General features: G+C 45.8%; 1 protein-coding gene across 1 annotated transcript in view; it reads right to left on the bottom strand.

The window, feature by feature from the left end:
• Nucleotides 1–19,007, bottom strand: part of PKP2 (plakophilin 2) — a 74,444-nt gene extending 55,437 nt beyond the window's left edge. The window contains exons 1-3 of the mRNA XM_044989975.1: nt 18,706–19,007; nt 4,923–5,035; nt 1,198–1,907 (exon numbers count right to left, since the gene is read on the bottom strand). Coding sequence (XP_044845910.1) covers nt 1,198–1,907; nt 4,923–5,035; nt 18,706–18,925 — 1,043 coding nt within the window. The 5' untranslated portion in view covers nt 18,926–19,007. The remainder of the gene's footprint in view (nt 1–1,197; nt 1,908–4,922; nt 5,036–18,705) is intronic.
• Between the last annotated feature and the right edge of the window lie 3,478 nt (nt 19,008–22,485).

Raw genomic sequence — 22,485 nt, 5'->3', positions numbered from 1 at the left:
GCCAACTGGACACAGGAAGTAAGGAATGCCCATGAGAGAGGCTCTTCCTGAGAGCTTTTTAGGACAATTTTGCTGACCAACTAAGGTTCACATATTTCTTTTCGGGTACAAATAAAATCTGAACTTTTGCATGCACATCCCAACTGAAATGAACAGTCAAACCTTTTAAGGTTCACCCAGTCACTTCCTCATACCTAGTCAGAGGATACATATAGAAATTCAGTTGTCAGCACTGCCTGCCCCATAGCCTCAGTCATCTTAATTTGCTAACCTTGCCTGCTTTAAAAGAGCATCCGAATCACATCAGGAATTCAGTATTTTTGTTTAAACAGGCTGTATTTGACTGGAATCATTTTACTGTATGATAACTTGTCCTGACCTGACAACATACAGAACAATGCTCTACTCAGATACTGCAAACCTTAATGGTCTATACACTTAATTCCTCGGTAAACAAATGATGCTGTAGCTATCTGATCAGAAATGTTCAAGACCCATAGCAAAGCTCCATCAAATACAGCAGCAAACATAAAAAAACAAAAACAAAATACAAAAGCAAATAAAGTTTTGGTAAAAAGGAATTTGAAGCCTACATACTTGTGGGAAAAAAAGGAAATTCTCTAATTACACTGTTGGTGCTAGCAGAACAATTAACATTTAAATTACATGTACAATAAAACATGAAATAGGAACGCGAAGTATAATAAACTGTGTAATATTCTTCTGGTTATCAAGCGGTTCAATCTATATAAGAACAGCCAAATGAACCAGAGCTGAAATGATCTAATCTACCCAACAGCACAAGGCCTGTCAATATATTATTGCAAGTTAGACTGTAAATTATTCAAGGCAAACAACATGTTTCCCTATATGTTTGACTCGTGCTTAGTACAATGGGACCCCAGTCATGAGGCTTTTTGGTACTATAGTATATATAGTTAACAATAATAATAATTTCCCTTCTTCCTTCCATTCATCCAAAATAAGAGTCCAAAAAGAAATCAGAAATTGACTCTTACACACTGAAATATTTTAGATTGAGTCAGCTGTTGAGCCACTAGCCAGAAATGCGTCTATTCTTTGTGAACGGATGGACTGGGATCATTTCTTTTTTAACTGGGAAACACGTGGGGTACAAAATCCGTATGAAAACTTCCAGGTATTTGTGAACTAGAGGAGATTTAGAGTCAGACTTACCCTAGCTGAGATCCACTGAAGCCTGCTTTTCCATTGTGTAAGAGAACATTTTCTGCTGCTGCTGCCGCAACAGCAGCAGTCATTGCCATCCTCTTCCCACCTGTTTCGGCAGTAGCACTGGTCACTGCAGCTGTCTGGGGAGTTTCCCTCAGGGGCTGTGTGCTTCTGAAGGTACTTTGTTGCCAGCTGGACTTCAGAGACTGCCTGTTCTGCAATCCAATTTGGGAAGCAATGGGTGATCTGACTTGTCCCACAGCACTACCTGTAGTCAGGTAGTTCTCTTTCTCTAAGAGGTTGGTCATACTGCGACTGAATCCAGTTTGTGGGTACATAGATACAGATGGGCTGGTGGGGGCACTGTCAAAGACTGTGTCATTAAAAGATCCTCTACGGAACTGGGTTTGATAAATTTGCTTTCTGATTGCAGAATCATGATTACTGTGACCAACAACCTCAGAGCGAGCATATCTTGGTGGGACAATAATATTGGATCTCCTCCTATCACCATGCCTTGCAGAGACTCCAACTTGGTTTCCCCTGTTGTAGCGGAAATCATTGTATACATATGCCAGCTTCTCAGGACCTTTCTGGGGAGAAACTTCTAATCTCTTCAGAGGCTGCCTTTGATTCCTCTCCTCCATTGTCTTGTATGAATTATATTGTGTGGCTGTATTTCCCCAGCCATGTTTGTAAGTGATTGGTGAGCTCACCTGTACAAAAGAAGCAAAAAGGGACAAAGGTCACCAGAAGAACAGAGCTTTTTTATTTTCTTAACTATTCTTTTATAATTTGGGTGGATAATTTTTTTTTGCGCCAGTTGCTAGTAGAATAGTACAGTAACTCCTTACTTAAAGTCATTCCGGTTAACATTGTTTCGTTATTACGTTGCTGATCAATTAGAGAACATGCTCGTTTAAAGTTGCGCAATGCTCCCTTATAAAGTTGTGTGGCAGTCGCCTGCTTTGTCCACTGCTACCAGAAAGAGCAGCTTGTTGGAGCTAGCTGGTGGGGGCTTGGAACCAGGGTGGACCGACAGCCCCCCCTTTCAGCTCCCTACACCCCTAAGTTCCCTGTGTGGCAGCCGCCCAACAGGCTATCAACTGCTGGCAGTTCAGCTGTCCCCTCCCCAAACTGCCATGTGCCGCTCCTGCCCTCTGCCTTGGAGCTGCTCCCAGGAGCCTCCTGCTTGCTGTGTGTGCGCGTGGGGGGACCTCGACAATGAGGGGGGCTAATGTCAGGGTGTTCCCTTCCCCCTGACCCCCGCTTACCCTATCTCCATAGAGCCGGGGGGGGGGGGCGATGAGGGAGGGGGGTCATGACAGGGCTCAGGATGGAGGGAGCTTGCTGGCAGCAGCTGCTGTCTCAACTTGCTGATCTACTTAAAAAGGCAATGTACTTAGAGTGGGGTCAGCGTACTTAAAGGGGCAATGTGCATCTCACACACACACACACACACACACACAGGGTGTGTGTCTCTGTCTGCCATGCCGTCTCCCTCCCTCCATTTGTACTGCCTTGTATATTGTGAGGCTACATTAACAACGTGTTAACCCTTGAGGGCTCAGCTGAGTGCACGTTTATCATTTAGCAGTAAGGCATTCCCTGGGAAATATCCCACCCTCTGACTCCACCACCTCAATCAAGCTTCACAATCATCATTGCGGTGTACAGTATTATAAGTTTTAAACAAACAATTTACTCTGTGTGTGTGTGTGTGTATTAGTCTTTTGTCTGGTGAAAAAAATTTCCCTGGAACCTAACCCCCCTATTTACATTAATTTTTATGAGGAAATTGGATTCATTTACAGCATTTCGCTTAAAGTTGCATTTTTCAGGAACATAACTACAATGTTAAGCGAGGAGTTACAGAATAATAAAATGAGAACTTCAATCAAGGATGCAGATGACAATGGGTTTTTTTGCACTTCTTCATTAACCTCCCAGTGAAACGAGGAGGGAATGCATTCTAGTGCTTAGGAGCCCAGGACTAGGAGTCAAGACTTCTGGGTTCTAGTCCCTGCTCTGCCACTATCTTGAAGTGTTATCCTGGGCAAGTCACTAAATTGCTAGATATTCAAAAAGGCCTCTACATGCTGAGTCATTTCTGTTTTTAGGTGTTCAGATTGACACACCCAGGGCTTGATTTTCAAAGATATTGAACACCAACATCTCCAGCTGAAGTTAAACATCTGCAAAGGATCTGAGACCCTCAGACAGATGAAAGAGGCTGTGTCAACAAAGAGCATTAACAACGATATTCTAGTCAGGTTTGTACATGCAGTCAGCTTATCTGACCTTGCACTGGAGCAGTGATGAACAGCTTTTCTGGCACCAATGGGCATATTGGCAATTTGTCATAATCGCTAAACCACACCTTATTTACATACACGTCCATTAAAAAGTTAATGTGAATTATGAATTTAAGGTACAGGCCATAGCATCTAGGGGCCAGACAACAAACTCCTTTACTCTCACTGGTGAGGAGCTCCTCACAGGGCTAGTCTCAACAATGGGAATGCTCACCAGTGGAAGGAAGGAGTGCACAATCTAGCTGTCAGATTGGGTCAGGCTCATAGGGTTGATTGCATTTGTTATTGAAGAGAGGTACATATTTAAGGGTGACGGAGGGAACTGCAAGGGGGAAAACGATGCTTCATTTCAGGAGTGTCAGTCCCACACTGTGATACAGGGAGGCTGCAAGGCATTCTCCCATACCATCCACTCTCCCTGGTTCTTCCATTTCTACCATCAAAATGATGACATCTCCTTGAGGTTCCTGTGTTACCTCCAGTTCCTGCCCTCAGTGCTCCCCCTCCTTTGTAGAGATGACACTATTCATTCTGTAATGTGAAGTAAAACCCATTTCAAATATTTTCTAATTGGGGGGGGTGAGAGCATAAGGGTGGCAGTGAGGCAAGTGCAGTTATGTAATTGGTTGTGAGGGTGTCTGAAGAGGGTAAATAGATACATTCAGAAAACAGAGACTGTAATTAAAACTGGGTCCTACTTAATTAACTAGGCAGCATGGGTTCAGCCTAAGTGGTCTACTTCCTTTGTTGAGGGCGATGTTAGTCCTTTGGGACACAAAAACAAGAACAGAACCCACACTGACTCATACAAGATCAAAAATTCTAGCATTTGAAATAGGGATTAGGCTCCCTCACAGGTGGCGATGTTATACAGGTGCCTTTACACATTTCTGTCTCAGATCTGAATTGCTTCATATAGTAAATATGAATGGGTATGTGGTGCTTTTAAAGCCTCAGGTTTCCACTAACCCTATATGACAAGGACACCCCAGCAGAAATTCTTGCATTTTGCAAGGTTTAAAGCAGTGTTGGGCAACCTGCCGCCCATGGCGAGCCAATAGACAGTTTGTTTACATTTGTGCGGCCGCCTGCAGCTCCCAGTGGTCACAGTTTGCCGTTCCTGGCCAATGGGAGCTGCGAGAAGCAGTCTGGGCTGGCCGCTGCTTCCCACAGCTCCCATTGGCCAGAAACAGTGAACCGCGGCCACCAAGAGCTGCGCAAAAGTAAACAAATGTCTGGTGGCCTGTGAGTGGATTAACTTGATGGGCCGCAGATTGTAATCTCTTTAAACCAGTGATTGGCAATGTGAACATTTAACATGATAGAAAAAAAAATCTAGCCACTGTTTGTGGCGGCAAACAAAGTCATGAATTTGCAATTCTACATATTTGCAGTTATTTCCTACATTTTCCTCACCTGGAGAGATGAATAATATGAGACTCCATGTGGAGGTCTTGAAACAGAATAATTATCAACTGTGTCCAGATTATAAACATGTTCTGGAACACTGATGGCCCGATGGAGACTGCCTGTAATTGAAATAAGACTAACGTAAGTACAGTCTTAAGGAAACACTATTTTATAACAAAAGGACAATATATGTCCAGCCTATGATGCTAACAACATACATACACCTCTACCCTGACATAACATGACCCGATATAAGGTGGGTTCGCATACAACACGGTGAAGCTCTGATGCTGCTCTGAGCAGCGTTAAGGGTGTTGGGCCAGGCCGGGGGGTTCGATAAGGGGGCGGTCGGGGGCGGTCAAGGGCTCCCCCCTCCAGGGTCTGGGGGGCAGGAGCTGTGGGAGGGCACTTTTGGGGGCCCCACAGTCTCAGAGTGGCCCGGGGGATTAGCAGGGGGCTGGGTGCAGCCCGCTCTGCTTCCCTCACCCCAGCCCCAGCCGTGTCGCTTGGGGGAAGGAATCCCCCCCTGCGCTCACCAGCAGCGGCAGAAGCAGAGCAGCCCGGCCCCAGTCCGCTCCACTCCGCCAGCTCCCAGCCGCAGCGCTCCGCTTCCCGCCGCAGGTAAGTACGAGGGGGCATCCTTTCCCCAACCTCCCCACACTCACCTGCAGTGGGAAGTGGAGTGCCGCGGCTGGGAGGTGGAGTAAAGCGGGCTGGGGCCGCATCACTCTGCTTCCCGCCGCCAGTGAGTGCGGAGGGCGTCTTTTCCCCAACCTCCCTGCACTCACCGGCGGCGGGAAGCGGAGTGATGCGGCCCCAGCCCGCGTTATATTGGGGTTGAGGTGTATTACCTGGACACTGAACAAGGAGAAATGGAAAAGGTGTTAGGTATTCACTGTATTATATTCAGGTAATGGATAAGCAATGTTCTCTGATAGCAATAGGTCATTTTTTCAGTCTCTCATATTAAAGATATTTAAATATTAGATCATTTTTACCTCTTAGCTTTCTTATGGCCAGAGGCCAAAACAACTACTTCATAAAAATATTTTGATAACAGCAAGTGAGAATTTTTAGAAACATCCTATGTTCTGATGGATGATTGACTAAAGTAATACAGGGATTACATTAATATAGCTTCTAGCAATGAATGGATACTCTAAGGCACATTTTCCAACTACAGAACAAAAGTTTTCCATATAACCCAATATATGCATACAAAGTTACAATTTTAAATCAGGGTGTGAAGCACACACAAAATATGCTAGCAGCAGGGCTGGCCTTACCATGAGGCGAACTGAGGTGGCTGCCTCAGGTGCCAGACTGTGGGGGGGCACCACTAGGACCCAGAGTGTAAAAGATTGTGTCTGCTACTGGTGCATATGTATTCTCTCTGCTCTAGATGCACAGAGATGGTGGAGTGCTGTGCTGGAGGAAGGAGGGCACAAGAGACATAACAGGCAGGCCGGAGAAAAGGTGAGAGGGAATAACAAAAAGTAGCAGAAGCTGCAGGGAGAAAGAGGAGGAGGAGCCTCTTATGTACCTCTCTAGTACCCCCAAGAGCCTGCACTGATTAACACCAGCTTCTCAGGGAGCTTCCTGTTTCCTGCTGCTTCCCTAAACCCACTTGAGGGGGAACAGGCCGTCAACTGAAGTAATAGGAGCCAGCTAGGCCCTTAAGACGCAGCAGTCATGAGTAAAAGAAGAAAACGCCCCTCTGGGGCAGCATTCAGAAAAAGAAAGAAAGCAAAGGAAGCTTTTCTATCTAAGCAGGAAGGAGCTCTCCTGAGATACACAGACACAAATGTTCATGGTGAGCCTTCCGGCCCCAGTGAGGATGTGAGTGGTGAGGAGATGCCTGATCTTCCAGTCAGAGTGCAGGTGACCTGGCAGTTACTGCAGCATCCATATCTCCACCTCAAATGGATGTAACCATGCACATTCCTGAAGAAAAGTGTAGATCAGAGAAGAGTGTGGTGGAGGTGCAAGAAATAGCTGCTGTGGAGTTTAGTTCCTTAAGTCTAGATGATCCAGGACTGTGGACCCACTTGAGCAGTAGCCTGAGGGACTTCCTTGTACTGCATGGGTCACAGCAAGTGAAAAACTTCATGTTCCCCAAAGACAATGAAAATAGAAGTTTCCATGTAACGCATTACTGGCATGAAATTCCCAATGGTGATAAAGTGGAGAGGCCATGGCTTATGTACTCAAAAACTCAGAATGCTGCATACTGTTTTTGTTGCAAACTCTTCCAGTCTAATGTTCCAGCCACATTAGGTTCTACAGGAACAAAGGACTGGAAAAATCTGGCTAGAAATCTGACATGCCATGAGAAGGCAGTGAATCACCGGAGAGCATTCCATAGGTGGAAAGAGCTTGAGATGAGACTAAGGTTAAAGGCCACCATAGATGATCAGCATCAAGAGAAGATTGCATCAGAGTCTCTTTACTGGCAAAATGTTCTGAAAAGGCTCATTGCCATTGTGAGAATGCTTGCTACCCAAAACTTAGCACTGCGTGGCACTTCAGATCAGCTGTATATGCCAAACAATGGAAACTTCCTTAAAACTGTGGAGCTGATGGCTGAGTTTGATGCTGTACTCCAGGAGCATCCAGGAAATGTCCACACACCACTACCTTGGAAAAACAATTCAAAATGAGATCATACAGTTACTGGCAACAAAAGTCAAACAGAAGATTGTGGCAGACCTGAAGTCAGAAAGATATTACTCTGTTATTCTGGATTGCACAGCTGACATCAGCCATACGGAACAAATGACTTTAGTGGTGTGTTTTGTAACAACAGAACCTAGTGAAAATGTCCCTGCAGTGGTGACTGTCAGAGAGCATTTTCTAGAATTTATTGATGTTGATGATACTGCAGGAGCTGGTGTGACAAATGTGCTTCTTAAGAAGCTGGAAGATATGGGAATTGCGATAGCTGACATGACAGGTCAGGGATACAATAATGGTGCCAACATAAGAGGAAAGAACAGAGGAGTGCAGACATGGATCTGAGAGTTAAACCCTCAAGCTTTTTTTGTCCCATGCAGTTCTCATTCATTGAACTTGGTGGTCAGTGATGCAGTGTCAACTTCAAGTGAGGCTGCTAAATTTTTTAATGTAATTCAAAGCATATATGTATTTTTCTCTGCATCAACTCATCGATGGCAAATTTTGAAGCAACATCTGGGAACATCCACTCTGACACTGAAACCACTGAGTGCCACACGATGGGAAAGTCCAGTGGAGGCGATAAAGCCTATCAAACACCAAATGGGGAAGATAGACGATGCCATAGTTGCTATTATGGAGGATAATGCTATGACAGGAACTGTTCATGGGAGAACAGTGGCAGAGGGAAATGGAATCACCAGAAATATACATAACTTCAAATTTCTGTGTGGCTTAGTGTTGTGGCATGACATACTGTTTGAAATAAATGTTGTAAGCCAGAGACTCCAAGGTGTTGACCTTGATATATCTGGAGCAATGGAACAACTGGACAAAGCAAAGTCATACCTACAGTCTTACCGGTCAGATGAGGGATTTCAAAACATTCTGAAGAGTGCACAGAAGTTGGCAGAGGTACTTCACACTGAAGCTATTTTCCCACCCTTCAAGAATACAAGAGTCACCGAAGAAGACATCTTGATTATGAGGCACGGGATAAACCCATAAGAGACCCCAAACAACAATTCAAAGTTGAATTCTTTAACCAGGCGCTAGATTGTGCAATACAGCCAGTTGAAGAACATTTCATGCAGCTCAAGGAACACAGCAGTATATTTGGGATGTTGTATGATATTCCAAAACTCCTCACTATACCTGAAGAAGACCTACATCAGCAATGCAGGGCACTAGAGACAGCGTTGGCACATGATGACATGCGCGATATTGATGCAAGTGATTTAGGTGATGAACTGAAAGCCTTTTCAAGATACATTTCAGCAGGATCAACTCCAAAGGCCGTTCTGGAATATATGTGCAGAAATAAGATGACCACTGTCTTTCTAAATGCTTTTCTTGCTCTGTGCATACTTCTAACACTTCCTGTAACAGTTGCCAGTGGAGAACGCAGCTTCTCCAAGCTGAAGTTAATAAAAACACATCTATGCTCCACAATGAAACAGGAGAGGCTGGTCAGCCTTGCAACCATCTCAATAGAGCATGAGCTGGCCCAGACTGTGGCCCTTCAGGAAGCAGTTCAAATCTTTGCAACCAAGAAGGCACAGAAAGCATCACTTTGATTATTCAAACAGATAAAAATGCCAGTGTTTACTATGCAGACAAGAAAAGTTACATTTGCTGTTCAGGCATTTGAAAATAAAATGTTACTTAAAATTTTTGAACAAGGCATTTTAAGTTAATTCTCCTTTATTGGGGTAGGTAGCAGAGCAGTACCATGAGAGGAGTAGAACAGGAAGAAGGCAGAATTGAGACCTTTCAAAGTTTTGGCCCAAGCAAGGGAGAATGGGGGCGTCATTTGAGCTCCCCGCCTCAGGTGCCAAAATGTTGTGGACCAGCCCTGGCTAGCAGGGCTGAAAACAGAAAATTGCAGATGGAAATTCTTGCAAAAATGCATGCTCATGTGTCAATGCTATTCCTTGTACATATATTGCAAGGGCAATTTTGACACAGCTTTGAAAAAATGCAGCACACATGGTATATATAATCTGCACTGCATACTTACCTAGCTCAACTGTTGATGTTTTTTTTCCCCTTAGGCTCTAATCTAGTGGTAACATATTGGAGCAGGCAGTGCTTCATTAATCCCTTGAGTTCTGCATGCAGAGTGCAGTAAGAGGCCATGAGCAAATTCTATGGATTATGGAGACATATGGCATAAGACCCTCAGAGAGGAAAGGGGGTTAATGACAGTCCCAATCCATACCTGAAAGGTTAAGTAATCCTGCAGAAAGTGTGGGAGGCATGCTGTACTGTCTCTCTCACGTTTTATCCAAGGTCTAGCACTGAAGGTGAAACTGTGACTCACTGTTATTGCCTTGGTTACAATCAGATTATTTGTTTTCATTTAACATTTTTTCAGATTGTGAGTCTATAATTAATATAAAGCTTCCTAAAGGTAAAGTCCCTTGCTTAAAAAAAAAAATACTTTTTGACTATGTAACAGGTGTTATTTAAATTATTGTTCACAAAAATCCACTGACTATGACTAACTGAAAATACCGTTATACACATAAAATATAGAGAGGTGTTTCCAGGGGTAAAGTAAAAGTCAAAATCTCAGGAAGGATATGACTGAAGCATAATTGCAGCAGTTTATATGGATAGAAAACTAGTCTTCAACAATGGAGAACCCAGAGCAGGGGTCGGCAACCTTTCAAAGAAGAGCCATTTTTTTTTGTTTTTGTCTTTGACCAAAATATTTTGAGAGATGCATCACACGCAAAGCTACTCGTAGAATTACAATTTATCAGCTAATAATTATTGAACATATTAAAGTTACTACTACTCACCAATACTTTTAATGTGACTTCTGCCATTTGAATTTGAAAATAAACAGGAGGGGGCTCCGGGTTGGGGTAGGGGGATGGGGGTGCGAGAGGGGATGTGGTGTCTGGGAGGGAGTTGGGGTGCAGGAGGAGGTTCTGACCTGGGCAGAGGGTTGGGGTGCAGGAGGGGGTGTGAAGTGTAGGCTCTGGCCAGGAGGTGCTTACCACAGGTGGTTCCCGGCCAGCAGCGCAGCAGGGCTCTGGCCCCAGGCTGCTCCCAGAAGCGGCTGGCTGCTGCACGTCTCTGTGTGCCCCCGGTGGGGGGAGGCAGCTCCGTGTGCTGCCCCTCCCCCCAGTACTGTCCTCACAGCTCCCAGCCAATGGGAACTGAGGGGGTGATGCTTGCGGGAGCAGGCAGCGCACAGAGACCCGCTGCCCCCCTCCCCCTAGTGGTGTACAGAAATATGCCAGTAGCTTTCCGGAGCAGCGTGGGGCCAGAGCTCTGCTGCACTGCTGGCTGCGAGCCACCTGTGGTGAGCACCTCTCGGACAGAGCCTGCACCCTCTCAAAAAACAGCTGCCTGCAAGGGGGCAGCCAAAGAGTCGCATGTGGCTCCAGAGCCACAGCTTGCCGACCCCTGACCTAGAGCAACTGACTGGTCACATCACTTTGATCCAAAAGGCAGTTTGTCCTCAAATGCCAGATGGAACCCAACCAAAGAACTACGTAGTTAACTGAGCCAAAACTGGATGAAATTTGCATCTTTAAAACTCTAGGGGGCGGATTTACAAAGATATTTGGGTGCCTAAAGTTACGAACCTAGTGGGATTTGCAAAAACAAACACCCATTGACTTTCAGTGGGAGTTAAGCATTAACTTGCTTAGGTGCTTTTAGGCATCTAAATATCTCTGTGGATCTGGACCTGGATAACTATTTTGAAGCTGCAAAAATGAAACAGACCAAAAGGCTGAAAAAGGATTATGTTATGGAGCTATTATGGATTTTCATTGGAATGTAACAGTGTAAGTATAAATCAGAACCTCTGTATACTATTGAAAAGCATTTAAAGACGTTGGGCAAAATTCAGTCATATGTGCCAGCTGCATTGCTCTGTCACTTTAAGTCTGTGTGTGTCTTTTATACCAGGCAAGAGATACCCAAGTACTGTATTTGACCAAGTGGTGCCAGCGATGTCTGGTTTGCTCTACAAACATGTGCACTCTGGTTATTCTGCCTACCACTGTGCGATACCAACTGAGACCCCACATGTTCATACAGTTTGTTTAATTTATAGACTTTTTATATCACACATCACTGTCCTCCCAAGGCCCCAGTAGTACTAAGATGTAATTCACTGGTGTAACTCCTTCAGCAATTATAAACGTTTTTTGAAGCCGAGCAGTATTACTTCTCCACTCAAAGAACTGCTATTTATTTATTCCTTAAAAATACATATATTTGCAATCATGCCATGTCATTAGTCCACTTTCTGTTTGCCCAGTGTTTTATGGTTGGGGAATTTACAAAGAGATCTAGACTGGAGACCAACTCAGCTTGACATTCAATAGGATTTGGGGACCTACCTTCCTTAGATTCCTTTGAAAATCCCAGGCTAGAGGTCTATATTGTCTATTATTTATTTAGTTAAGACATAAAGCTCCTGTGAGCAAGACCTCTTTCTCCTGCATGTTTTGTGCAGCTCTGAACTCACTGTCTGCACTCAACCAATAATACAATGATGATTACATTGCCCTCCATTAACTAAATTAGCCTAAGCTTCATACCAAGCACAGTTGTTCTCTTTGCAAAGCCAAAATATTGTTGATCAGAAGTTGCAGCATTCAGAGATCTTTTATTAAGCAAAGGATTTTAGATTTTTAACTGGCCAGCTGGTCTGATCTTCAGTGCTCTTGTGAAACTCTGCTTCTAAAGGAAGTGTTGCTACATAATGGAGAAAGCCAGCATTAGCTATTAGACCCAGAGAAGGAGCTCTGGGTCAGATTTGCCTTTGCATTCCCTGGAGTAAGGAGAGTGACTCCTTCCTCTAGGCTCTGTGCTGGACAAATATACGCTTTTCGTCTCCAACTCTTAGCCCTGGTCTATATCACTGTAAGTGCAGACAAGCCCTTAGACTTAGTTTTGCCAACTCCAAATATTCAAAAATCACAAGTTAGGCCACCAAAATCAGAAGATTGTTAAATCTCATGGTTTTTAAGCCAAACATAAATGAAGTCTGGGTGTTCCATATTTGCCTTCTGGTTTTTGAGCCTTTAGGCCAGGGTGGGTCTCAGGGTGGACAAGCAGGGCACACTCCTGACTTTAGTGATCAGATTTTAAGGCTTTTTTTTCCTGCAACTAGGGTGCCAGAAGCTTAATCTCAGCTTTCATTTTAACAAAAAGGCTTACATAATCACAGGACTCCAGAAGCTGGCGTTTTTTAAAAAAAGCCACCAAACATCACTAGACTTGTGATAAAATCATGAGAATTAGCAACACATCTTCTGTAATGAAAAGGGAGTCTTGAAGAGTCTGAGTGGACTCTGGGAAAAGCTCCCAGCCATCTTGTGTTTCTCCTCCCGACGTTGTTGATCCCTTGAACTTGGTACCAGAGTTTTTCCTGTGTCCAGAAAGGCTTCAAAGTGCTTTGAATTCCTCCCAATAATCCTGGGTCATGGATGGTAGCCTGTCTGCAGCTTGCAGCCAAAGTCCACCTATCTACTACTCAACCTCTAAGTTACAGTGACAATAGGACAAATCTGGGCGTACCTGAGACAGCACAAAATACGAATGGGACAGTCAGTCTGTAAAGACTCAGTGAGCAACAAATGCCTCAAACTCTGTGTGTGCTCACATCCCAATTATGAGGTTCTTTACCATGTGTACCTGTATTTGGATCGCTACCACAAAAACTTTGCGGAGCCAAGAAACCCAACAGGTCTCAATATAATCACACCCCAGGTAGTCAGAGTCCGGTAGCGGTCATGATCTTCTCATATTGATATGGTTTCTCACCTCATGAATCACTGTTCCCCCCCACCTCTCAGAGTGGGTGAAAGTGTCCCCTATAGGTACCCTTCAGAGTTCTGGGTTCCTTCTTTCTTCCTTCTCCTATCTAATTTCCTATTCAAACATTCATGAAACACGGAAGCACTTAGATTTGTCCCATATTGTATCAGCCCTTTACGGAATCACAGATGCTTGAGATAAAGAATCATCCGAATCATTCAGTCCATCTCCCTGCCAATGGAGGAGTGATCCCCACAGTATATTTCCTAATGTTTTATACTTTACATTTGTCCAGGCTGGAACAGTTGCACAATTTCTCATAGTTTAAGAAAAGCAAAAAGCCTTTATTGTTTAGGAAGAAGTAGCAAAGAATTTAACAGGAAAAAATATGAATGGAAGTCTTCAGCAAATGTTCCTTCTACTAATGGCTCTATCTACAATGATTTTAAAAGGGAATGATTCTTTGATTTTAAAATGTGAGATTGAGTATGATCGCATTTCTACTGAAACATCTACTCAAACTAGAAGAGAGAAAATCAGCTAAAAGCAAGGGAGAAAAATCCCATTAAGACCTATACAACTGAAGAAACGTAAGGGAGCCATAAAAGGGAACCTAATCAATAACTGGCCTACACTCAAAACTGTCCTCCAAAACCTCAGAAGATTTATAGGTCTATTACTCATAAAATAGAATGCAACTCCTTCAGTGAAATTAATTATATAATCAGGGCCCTTTTTGATAAGCTATGGTGCCAGATTCTGCTTTCCTACCCATCAATAAAATTGTTAAGGATGTAAAGGAGTGTGGATTTGGTCAATCACTAGAGGAATGGAAATGCCAGCTACAGAATTAAGTAGCCAGTAAAGACACATCAAAGAGATCCAGATTGGTGAAAAGGAGAAATATAATGGGTTCTAATCTCTTGAAGAGCACATGAAATCACCACTACTGTTAAATTACACATGTGAACTGAAGGGAGGAATTCCAGACCTATTATTGCATAACATTTTGATACTGCTATCTCTCTTTGTGATAACAGATTCTGTTTTGCAGTGAGACCAAGTGGGAGAGAGTTTATTTATGTAGGCAATCAAAATTTTCATTTGACTGCTTTAGTACTCAATTTTATTTCTTTCTGACCAAACTTTTAACTTATAAAGCTACAGCAACTGATTCACTGACAAGGTGTTTTTCTTTTGAACTAGAACTGAATCAGCACTTAATTTTAATCGTATAGAAACTGGAATAATTCTCATTTCAAGACTAACTATACATTTTTTTCAAGGAATAAAAATGCACATATATTTCAAGATGGATCTGAACTTCTAACAAAGAAAAAGGAGCAGAAAGAAACTAAAGAAAAACCCATAACAGAACAGAGCACTTTCAGGCTTCTTTATGCATTATGAAACAGCAAAAAAGGGCACAAACCCAATCTGTTTCTCTTTGTAGGTCACAGTTAAGGCTAAGCTGGAACAATTAGTCTGGTGCCTTTTATACAAAATATACTGTTTGATGCTATACTCCTTGCACACACAAAGCTTCCAGTTCAGCCAATGGAAATTATTAGGCCTCAGGGACTATAGGATCAGGCCCTTTGCAGTACGTATCATTGATTCCTCTTTACAGATGTAGAAACAAGTGCTTATGTGCTTGCCTAACTTTAAGCGTGTGAATAGTCCAGTTGTGAGTATGCTTAAGTAGCTTGATGAACTGGGTCTGAAATGCTTACTAATGGGTCATTTATACCAGAGGGGACTGAGCATTCTCCTTTTGAAGTGCATGAGAGTTTTCCCATTGACTTTAAGGGGTGCAGGATTAGGCACTTGGTGTATATTTAGCCAGTGGTGTCAAAGCAAAGTTTGAAAGGCTTTATAATTCAGGAAGATGGACATTTTTTCCATCTAAAATAGTAGCAAATCTCTGTGGAGGGGGCTTACCTAAGTATAAACATTAATATGAAATGAATCCAGTTTTCTTGGGTCTTTCTGTGTTTTGAGTTGGAAATAACCCAAAGAAGTGTGATAAATTGAGCACAGGTACATATAAGGAAGAACCGTTGCTCAAGTCCTTAGTGCCATAACTAGTTCACATATCACAGGCATTTTATAATATAGGCTTCTTGTTTCTGAAGCCTATTTAAAAAAATTATTGGCATTTCAAAAATGCAAAATGTCTGAAATACTTGAATTTCAAAAAAAGAGTAAATAATAATAGTAATAACCCCTCCCCCCCAAATATCCCAAATCCATTAGGCTGTGGCTACACTTAGCACTTCAAAGCGCTGCCGTGGCAGCGCTTTGAAGCGCTAAGTGTAGTCAAAGCACCAGCGCTGAGAGAAAGCTCTCCCAGCGCTGTCCGTACTCCACCTCCCTGTGGGGAATAACGGATAGCGCTGGGAGCCGCGCTCCCAGCGCTGGGGCTTTGACCACACTGGCGCTTTGCAGCGCCGCAATTTGCAGCGCTGGAGAGGGTGTGTTTTCACACCCTGCTGCAGCGCTGCAAATTTGTAAGTGTAGCCAAGCCCTTAGAATTGCAAACACCCTGCAGAGGAATTAGAGAAAGTAGTAGGTCTGGAGCTAGGAGCGGCTCTATGTATTTTGCCGCCCCAAGCACAGCAGTTAGGCAGCTTTCGATGGCGCGCCTGTGGGAGGTCCACTGGTAATGCGGATTCGGCAGCATGCCTGCGGGAGGTCCGCTGGTCCCGTGCCTTTGGCGTACCTGCCACCGAATTGCCGCTGAAGCCGCGGGACTGGCGGACCTCCCTCAGGCATGCCGCCGAAGTCAGCCTGACTGCTGCCCTCACAGGGACCGGCAGGCGGCTCGCCGCCCCATGCACACGCTTGGTGTGCTGGTGCCACCCCTGTCTGGAGCTCTCTTTCAGAGTGTTTTGGGTGTGTTGACATTAGCATTCTCCTAACCCACCCTCATTTGTCAGCTTCTGTTTAAAGAAGCATTTTTCAAAGTCTCAACTCTAATGTCAACCATAAAATAAAGTAAAATACAGGCGAGTCTCATCTTACGCTGGGGTTACGTTCCGCTGTCAGCACGTAATGCGAAAATCGCGGATAGTCAAAATTACACTGAGTGTAATGGCAGGCGGAATCACCTGCACTACATGTACAGTATTTAAATTGTTATTTTTCTCTTTTTTTTGTTTTTGCCAACCGTGCAAAGCTGAATTCGCGCATGTTAAATGCGCGTAAGATGAGACTCATCTGTAAAAATGCATTTCAACAGAACAAATGGCAATTGTTAAAATCTTTGGAAGCTTCTTTTATACTCAAGCTCACAAGCTGAGAATTTACATATAAACTATTCTGTCTAGAGCTACCGAGTACTTTATTGTGAAACCAAGGGTACATGATTTTGATGGATGTCTTGCAAAGTTTTTTAACGAAGGTACAGTTGTGACTGCATCCCATTCATTTTTAGTGAATTTTTTTAAGCTGGAAGCCACCAATAGCACTAGATCACAATTATTATTATTATTATTTTTTTGCTGGGAACAAGACAGCTAGATGAATTATATTTATCCATAAGAGGTACTTTATCTCATATTTTTATGAGAACAAAAAGATGATCGCTTCCATACTTAAAACTCAGTTTAAGACTCTTCACATAAATGGAGCATCAGACTATAATAAAGAGTGAGTCAATATTTCCTCATCTTTTTTAAAAACAGGATTAAAGCTTTCATAATTGATCCTTATAGCCGCAGCTTTTTGGGTGCCTTTGTTTTAAAATAAAATCATATTTCCAACACCGATTAATACCAATATAGGGCCATATTATAAGAGCTGAAGGCACCCAACTCTCAGCGCTTTAGAGGATCAAGTTCTTAGGCCCTGGATCCATGTGGTGGGCAAAGAGTGTGGCTGCATGAATCCAACCCACAGGTCAGAGCCTCCTAAAGGCAGGGATTTAACTATAAAGCACTACACACACCAATGTGTACAGTGAATAATAATCTTCTATATCAGGGATCGGCAACTTTTGGCACGTCAGGGAAATCCACTGGCAGTCTGGGGTTGTTTACCTGCAGTGGCCGCAGGTTCGGAGGATCACAGCTCCCACTGGCGACGGTTTGCCATTCCATGCCAATGGGGGCTGCAGGAAGCAGTGCGGGCCGAGGGATGTGCTGGCCACTGCTTCCCGCAGCCCCCACTGACCTCAGAATGACAAACCAAGAACCTGCAGATGCTACAGATAAACAAACCCCAGTCTGCCAGTGGATTTCCCTCAGGCCACATGCCAAAGATTGCCGATCCCTGTTCTATGGTATTATTGTTTCCATGTCTCCTAATAACTCCTTTCCCATGTGTATTTTATTATGCCTCTCCTTTGTTTATTTAATGTTTGCAGCCTGAAGGCAGGCAAGATATTTTCTTTATTTCTTTCCACGGTTAGAAAAAATAATTAAAAGAGGATTAAAACAAACACACTGGAATGGTTACAGGATGGCGGGTTGGAGGAGGAAGAGACATGATTCTTCTTTCACACCGTGGCAAACCAGGAGTAACTCAGCTGAAGTCAATTGAGTTATACTACTGTGAAAATACTGTCGCAAGAGAGGAAAATTAGGGCTAATTTATTTAATCAGAAAGGAAAGAGAGAGCATTAAAGAAAAAAAGAAGAGACACAGCTATGATCATATGGTAAATACTGTAAGAGGCAGGAAAGTCCCATTAGATCATCTCAAGGCCATTTCCCTAAGGGCCATTGCAGTTTACAAACACTAAGGTAGAGAACATAACCAATACTGAGCTTAATCAAAACGCCCACAATCCTCAAAAGCACTGATAGAGCATAAAACCCCTTGACTTTCAAATCAATATTGCACTCCTAAATCCTTTAGGTACTCCTGGTTACATTTATATAGCAACAATTTCAACTGGAGACCTGACACACAGTTGAAAGAAGCCAGAAAAATGGAGAACCTCACAGCTGGTCTTAGCATAACAGGCCATAAGGGGGAAGACAGGCAGAATGGTTGGGGGGGGGGGGGTGTTGTAAGGGGAACATTTGACTCCTGGAGGTGAGTGATTCAAACTTTTCTGTGGGCAAGATGGGAATACAGAGCGCCATGGAATATCACTATCACCTTCAGGAGGAGCCTTCCTACAGGATAAGGCTGCCGTGTGAGAGAACTGTAAAGAAGAAAGGAAAATGTACCAGAGACTATTGGTATTAATCTTGGTAAGGGGGAGGGAGGAAGAATCAAAAGAAAAGAAAAAGAAAGGTGGTGGGGGGGAGGAAAGCAAAAAGAATGCAAAGGGGGAGTCACAAGGGGGGACGGGATCGGGCCCTGCTTGGGGCACTCACCATTTGACAGGGAGCCTCTACTTTTCCTGGCCAGCGTTTGCTGGACCTGCTGCTGGATGCGGAGACTTTTCTCCAACCCGGCGCGGTTGCCCAAGAGCTTCAGCCTGGCCTCGGAGGGCAGAGCCAGGGTGGAACTGTCCAGCTCCTGCAGGGTCTGGTGGCCCAGGACGGTGCGGATGTAGCTGCGGTCGGCGGCGGCGGCAGAGTCCAGGGTGCCCATGGTCCAGCTGGGGGAAGAAGCTCCAGCGGAGGCTGCGGTGGAGCCTGCTCCCTACGGTCCCTGGCTGAGCAGCCGCCGCCGCCGCCCAGCTCCAGCGCCCAGTGCAGGAGGGACGGACGGGGCCGGACAGCCCGTGGCTGTGCCACGCCCTCGCCGCAGCGCAGGTAGCAGCTGGCTGCCAGGATCCCGCCGCCTCAGGGGCAGGAGGGAGCCGCGCCCCCTGCTCCTCCCCCGGCCTGGCGATGGGAGCTGGGAGGAGCGCGCCCTCTCTCCCTCCCTCTGGCCCGGGGGCAGGGCTCCTGGACTTCCCCGCGTGGGCGCGGCCCCCGCCGATCCCGCACGCCCAGCCGGCCTCGCCCTGCCTTTGCTCACCGGCAACTCGGCGTGGCAGGAAGGGGCGGGGGGGGATCGGTAACCTTTTCGCTGCAGCGCCCGCAGGGAAAGGACACCTGACGGGGCGGGCTGAGCCTCTGGCGAGGGAGGGAGTCAGTCCGTGGGCGACAAGGATCCAGCTGGGTAGGGCTCCGGCAGCGCTTTATAGCAAGGGAGGGGACAGAGCAACTTTGCCATGAGTTTTGGTGAGGGCCGAAAGGCGAGTCCCCCAAACAAAGCGTGTAGGTAACTAGGGTAAGCAACTTTCCGACTGCGGAAGAAACACCGAACACCCCCGCCCCGCCCCCTCCATCGATCTCCCCACTCCCCTGCTCATTTTCCCTGGCTGGGCAGGGGGTTGGGGTGTGGGAGGACGTGAGGCCAGAAATGAGGGGTTCAGGGTGGGGCTCTGGGCTGGGGCAGGAGGGTGGTTGCAGGGTGAGTGATGGCTCCAGCTGGAGCTGTGGGCTAGGGGTATTGAGTGTAGGAGGGGACTCCGGTCTGCGGCAAGGGTTTGGGAGAGGGTACAGGCTCTGAGGTGGGGCCAGAAATGAGGGGCTCAGGGTGCGGGGGGGGGTCTCTGGGCTGGGAGTTGGTCTGTGGGGCAGGTGAGGACTCCAGCTGGGGGGTGCAGGCTCTGGTGGGGGGCTGGGAAAGGGGGTTGAAGTGCAGGAGGGGGTTTGGGCTCTGGGGTAGGGCCAGAAATGATGGGTTCAAGGTGTGGGTAGGGGACTATGGGCTGAGGTGGGGGTTGGGATGCAGGAGGTGGTTCAGGCTCTGGGAGGTAGTTTGGGTGTAGGAGGGGGCTCAGGGCTAGGGCAGGAGGTTGAGTTGTGAGAGGTCGTTGGGGTTTGGGCTCAGAGTGGCGCTTACCTCAGGTGGCTCCCGGAAGGGGCCGGCCTTTCCCTTTGGCTCCTAGGCAGAGGCAGGGCCAAATGGCTCTGTGCACTGCCTCTGTCTGCAGGCGCTGCCCCTGCAGCTCCAGTTGGCCACAGTTCCTGGCCACTGGAAGCTGTGGAACCAGCACTCGGAGCAGGGGAGCCCATGGTGCCCCAGTGGCTGCTTCTACGCCTAGGGGACACAGACATGCTCCCCACTTCTGGGACCTGCGTGGAGCCAGGGAGCTTTCCTTAGCCCTGCTGTGCTGCTGCCCAGACTTTTAACTGCCCAGTCAGCAGTGCTGACAGCCACCATTTTGACCAGGTGTTCCAGTAAAAAACCCAGATGCCTGGCAACCCTATAGGCAACAGACTAGCTCTTCTCGCCCCATAGCACCAAGCGTGCCCCTGCATGAGCAAGACACTACTTATACCCAAAACAGGCCTCCATCAAAGTTTGTAGTGTAGACAGAGCCTAGACCAAGGCCTATTGAATAACAGATATAGAAGTTTTGTCATACACAGCCACCCACAGGGCTGGGCTGCACCAATTTAACTAATCTAGTTTTAACTCACACCTGTTGTTACTTTGGTAAAAGTCTGGGGCCTAATCTACATTTTAAGAAGTTATGCTGGCATAGCTATGTCTGTTAGGAATGGGTGGGGGGAGAGGAGAGAGAGAGAATACTCCCAATTGACATAGCTATGTTAGCAAAAGGCCCAGTGTAGATACAGCTTGTACCAGCAAAAAAGTCCTTTTGCCAGTATAGCACATGGGCACATATTTTAGAATAAAAAAGTGTCAGTTTGATTTCAACATCAAACCACATCTAGTAATACACACCTACACTGCCACATGCCTTAGTGCAGAGGGCTGGACTCGATGATCTCTGGAGCTCCCTTCTAGCCTTACCTTTTTATGATTCCGTGCTCGCTCACACATTCAACCAACCAGCCATAAAGGCATGCACACACATATAAATGCAGACACTTCTAGGCACACCCATGCCCACGCATAAGCACACCCAAGCAACCAGCCATAAAGGCACATAAAAGATAGGTACACAATCACATATTTACATAGACAGTTCCCTTCCCCAATCACACACGCACACAAATTATTACTTATGATCAGCCGCCGGCACAATATGCTGAGCACTTTCCAAACAGGAACGAATGTATAATCCAGATGGGTAAGGGGCACATAGTCCAAAGCACACCTAGAGATGTCCACACATACATACAGGACTTTAGATCTTTTCTCCTTTATTAACTGTGGCACTGATCCTGCCAAGTTTGAGGCATACAGGGCAGTAAAGTTCAGCACTCGCCTAAGTGGTGGCAGCATCATGGCCCTGTGTGCGGGTGGTTGTTTTCCTACTGTGTTAGGAGGTATTTATTATTTTTAGTTCTTTCTCATGACACAGGGGTCTTAGGGTCTGGGTACTTAAAATGATAAATAATGACAATATGTACTACGCTAAATGCTATGTTAAAGCTATAACTAGGGTGACTATATTTCCTTATGGTGAGTACAGGACACCTGGTAAAATGACATATTCAAGTGAATTCAATGGCAATCAGAACTATGCAAGCAGCAAAGAATCCTGTGGCACCTTATAGACTAACAGACATTTTGGAGCATGAGCTTTCGTGGGTGAATACAGTACATTCAAATTAACAAGTTGACTGAGCCCCTGTTAAAAAGAAATATTGTGTAGTTGGATTCTTTTTATTTACCTTCTTATCTTTATGGCTGTAGGGTTCACACAGGGAGGAGTGCCATATGTCACACACACACCCCTCTCTCCCTGCCCAGTACTCTCTACCCTCCATACCTGGCTGGGCCCTGGGATGGACCCACCTCTCCTGGTATGTGTCTTCCAGAGGCACCACACTGGAGGCGGGTCACATGCCTCCCCTCCCTTGATTTCTCTGCTTATCTCTTCTCTCCCACCCACCCACCCACCCCTCCCCCCGCTGCTATGTGGCTGGAAGCAGCTTGTCCCTTCCTACCTGCATAGTGTTGAAATGCAGCTAACACCTCCAGGCTGCTGCTGGCCACTGACATAACCCAGCCCATGGGCAGCAGGTGAACCTCTGCTTTGGGGAGGCTAGCCTGCCGGCCCCACCCCCCTGCACACCAGAGCCTCAAATCCCCCCTAAAAGGAAAAGCCCTGAGGGGGCACCTCCCACTGACCAGTGGTGCCTTGGCCTGCCCACCCCAGCCAGATCCCCAGCCCACCCTGGGCTGAGCTGCCAGCCCCCCTGAGTGCCAGGTTGGCCCCAGCACCGGGCTGAGCCACGGGC

This window comes from Mauremys mutica, chromosome 1 (genome assembly GCF_020497125.1).
Source record: "Mauremys mutica isolate MM-2020 ecotype Southern chromosome 1, ASM2049712v1, whole genome shotgun sequence".
In the NCBI taxonomy this organism is placed as follows: domain Eukaryota; kingdom Metazoa; phylum Chordata; order Testudines; family Geoemydidae; genus Mauremys; species Mauremys mutica.
This window is presented reverse-complemented; position numbering and strand designations above follow the sequence as displayed.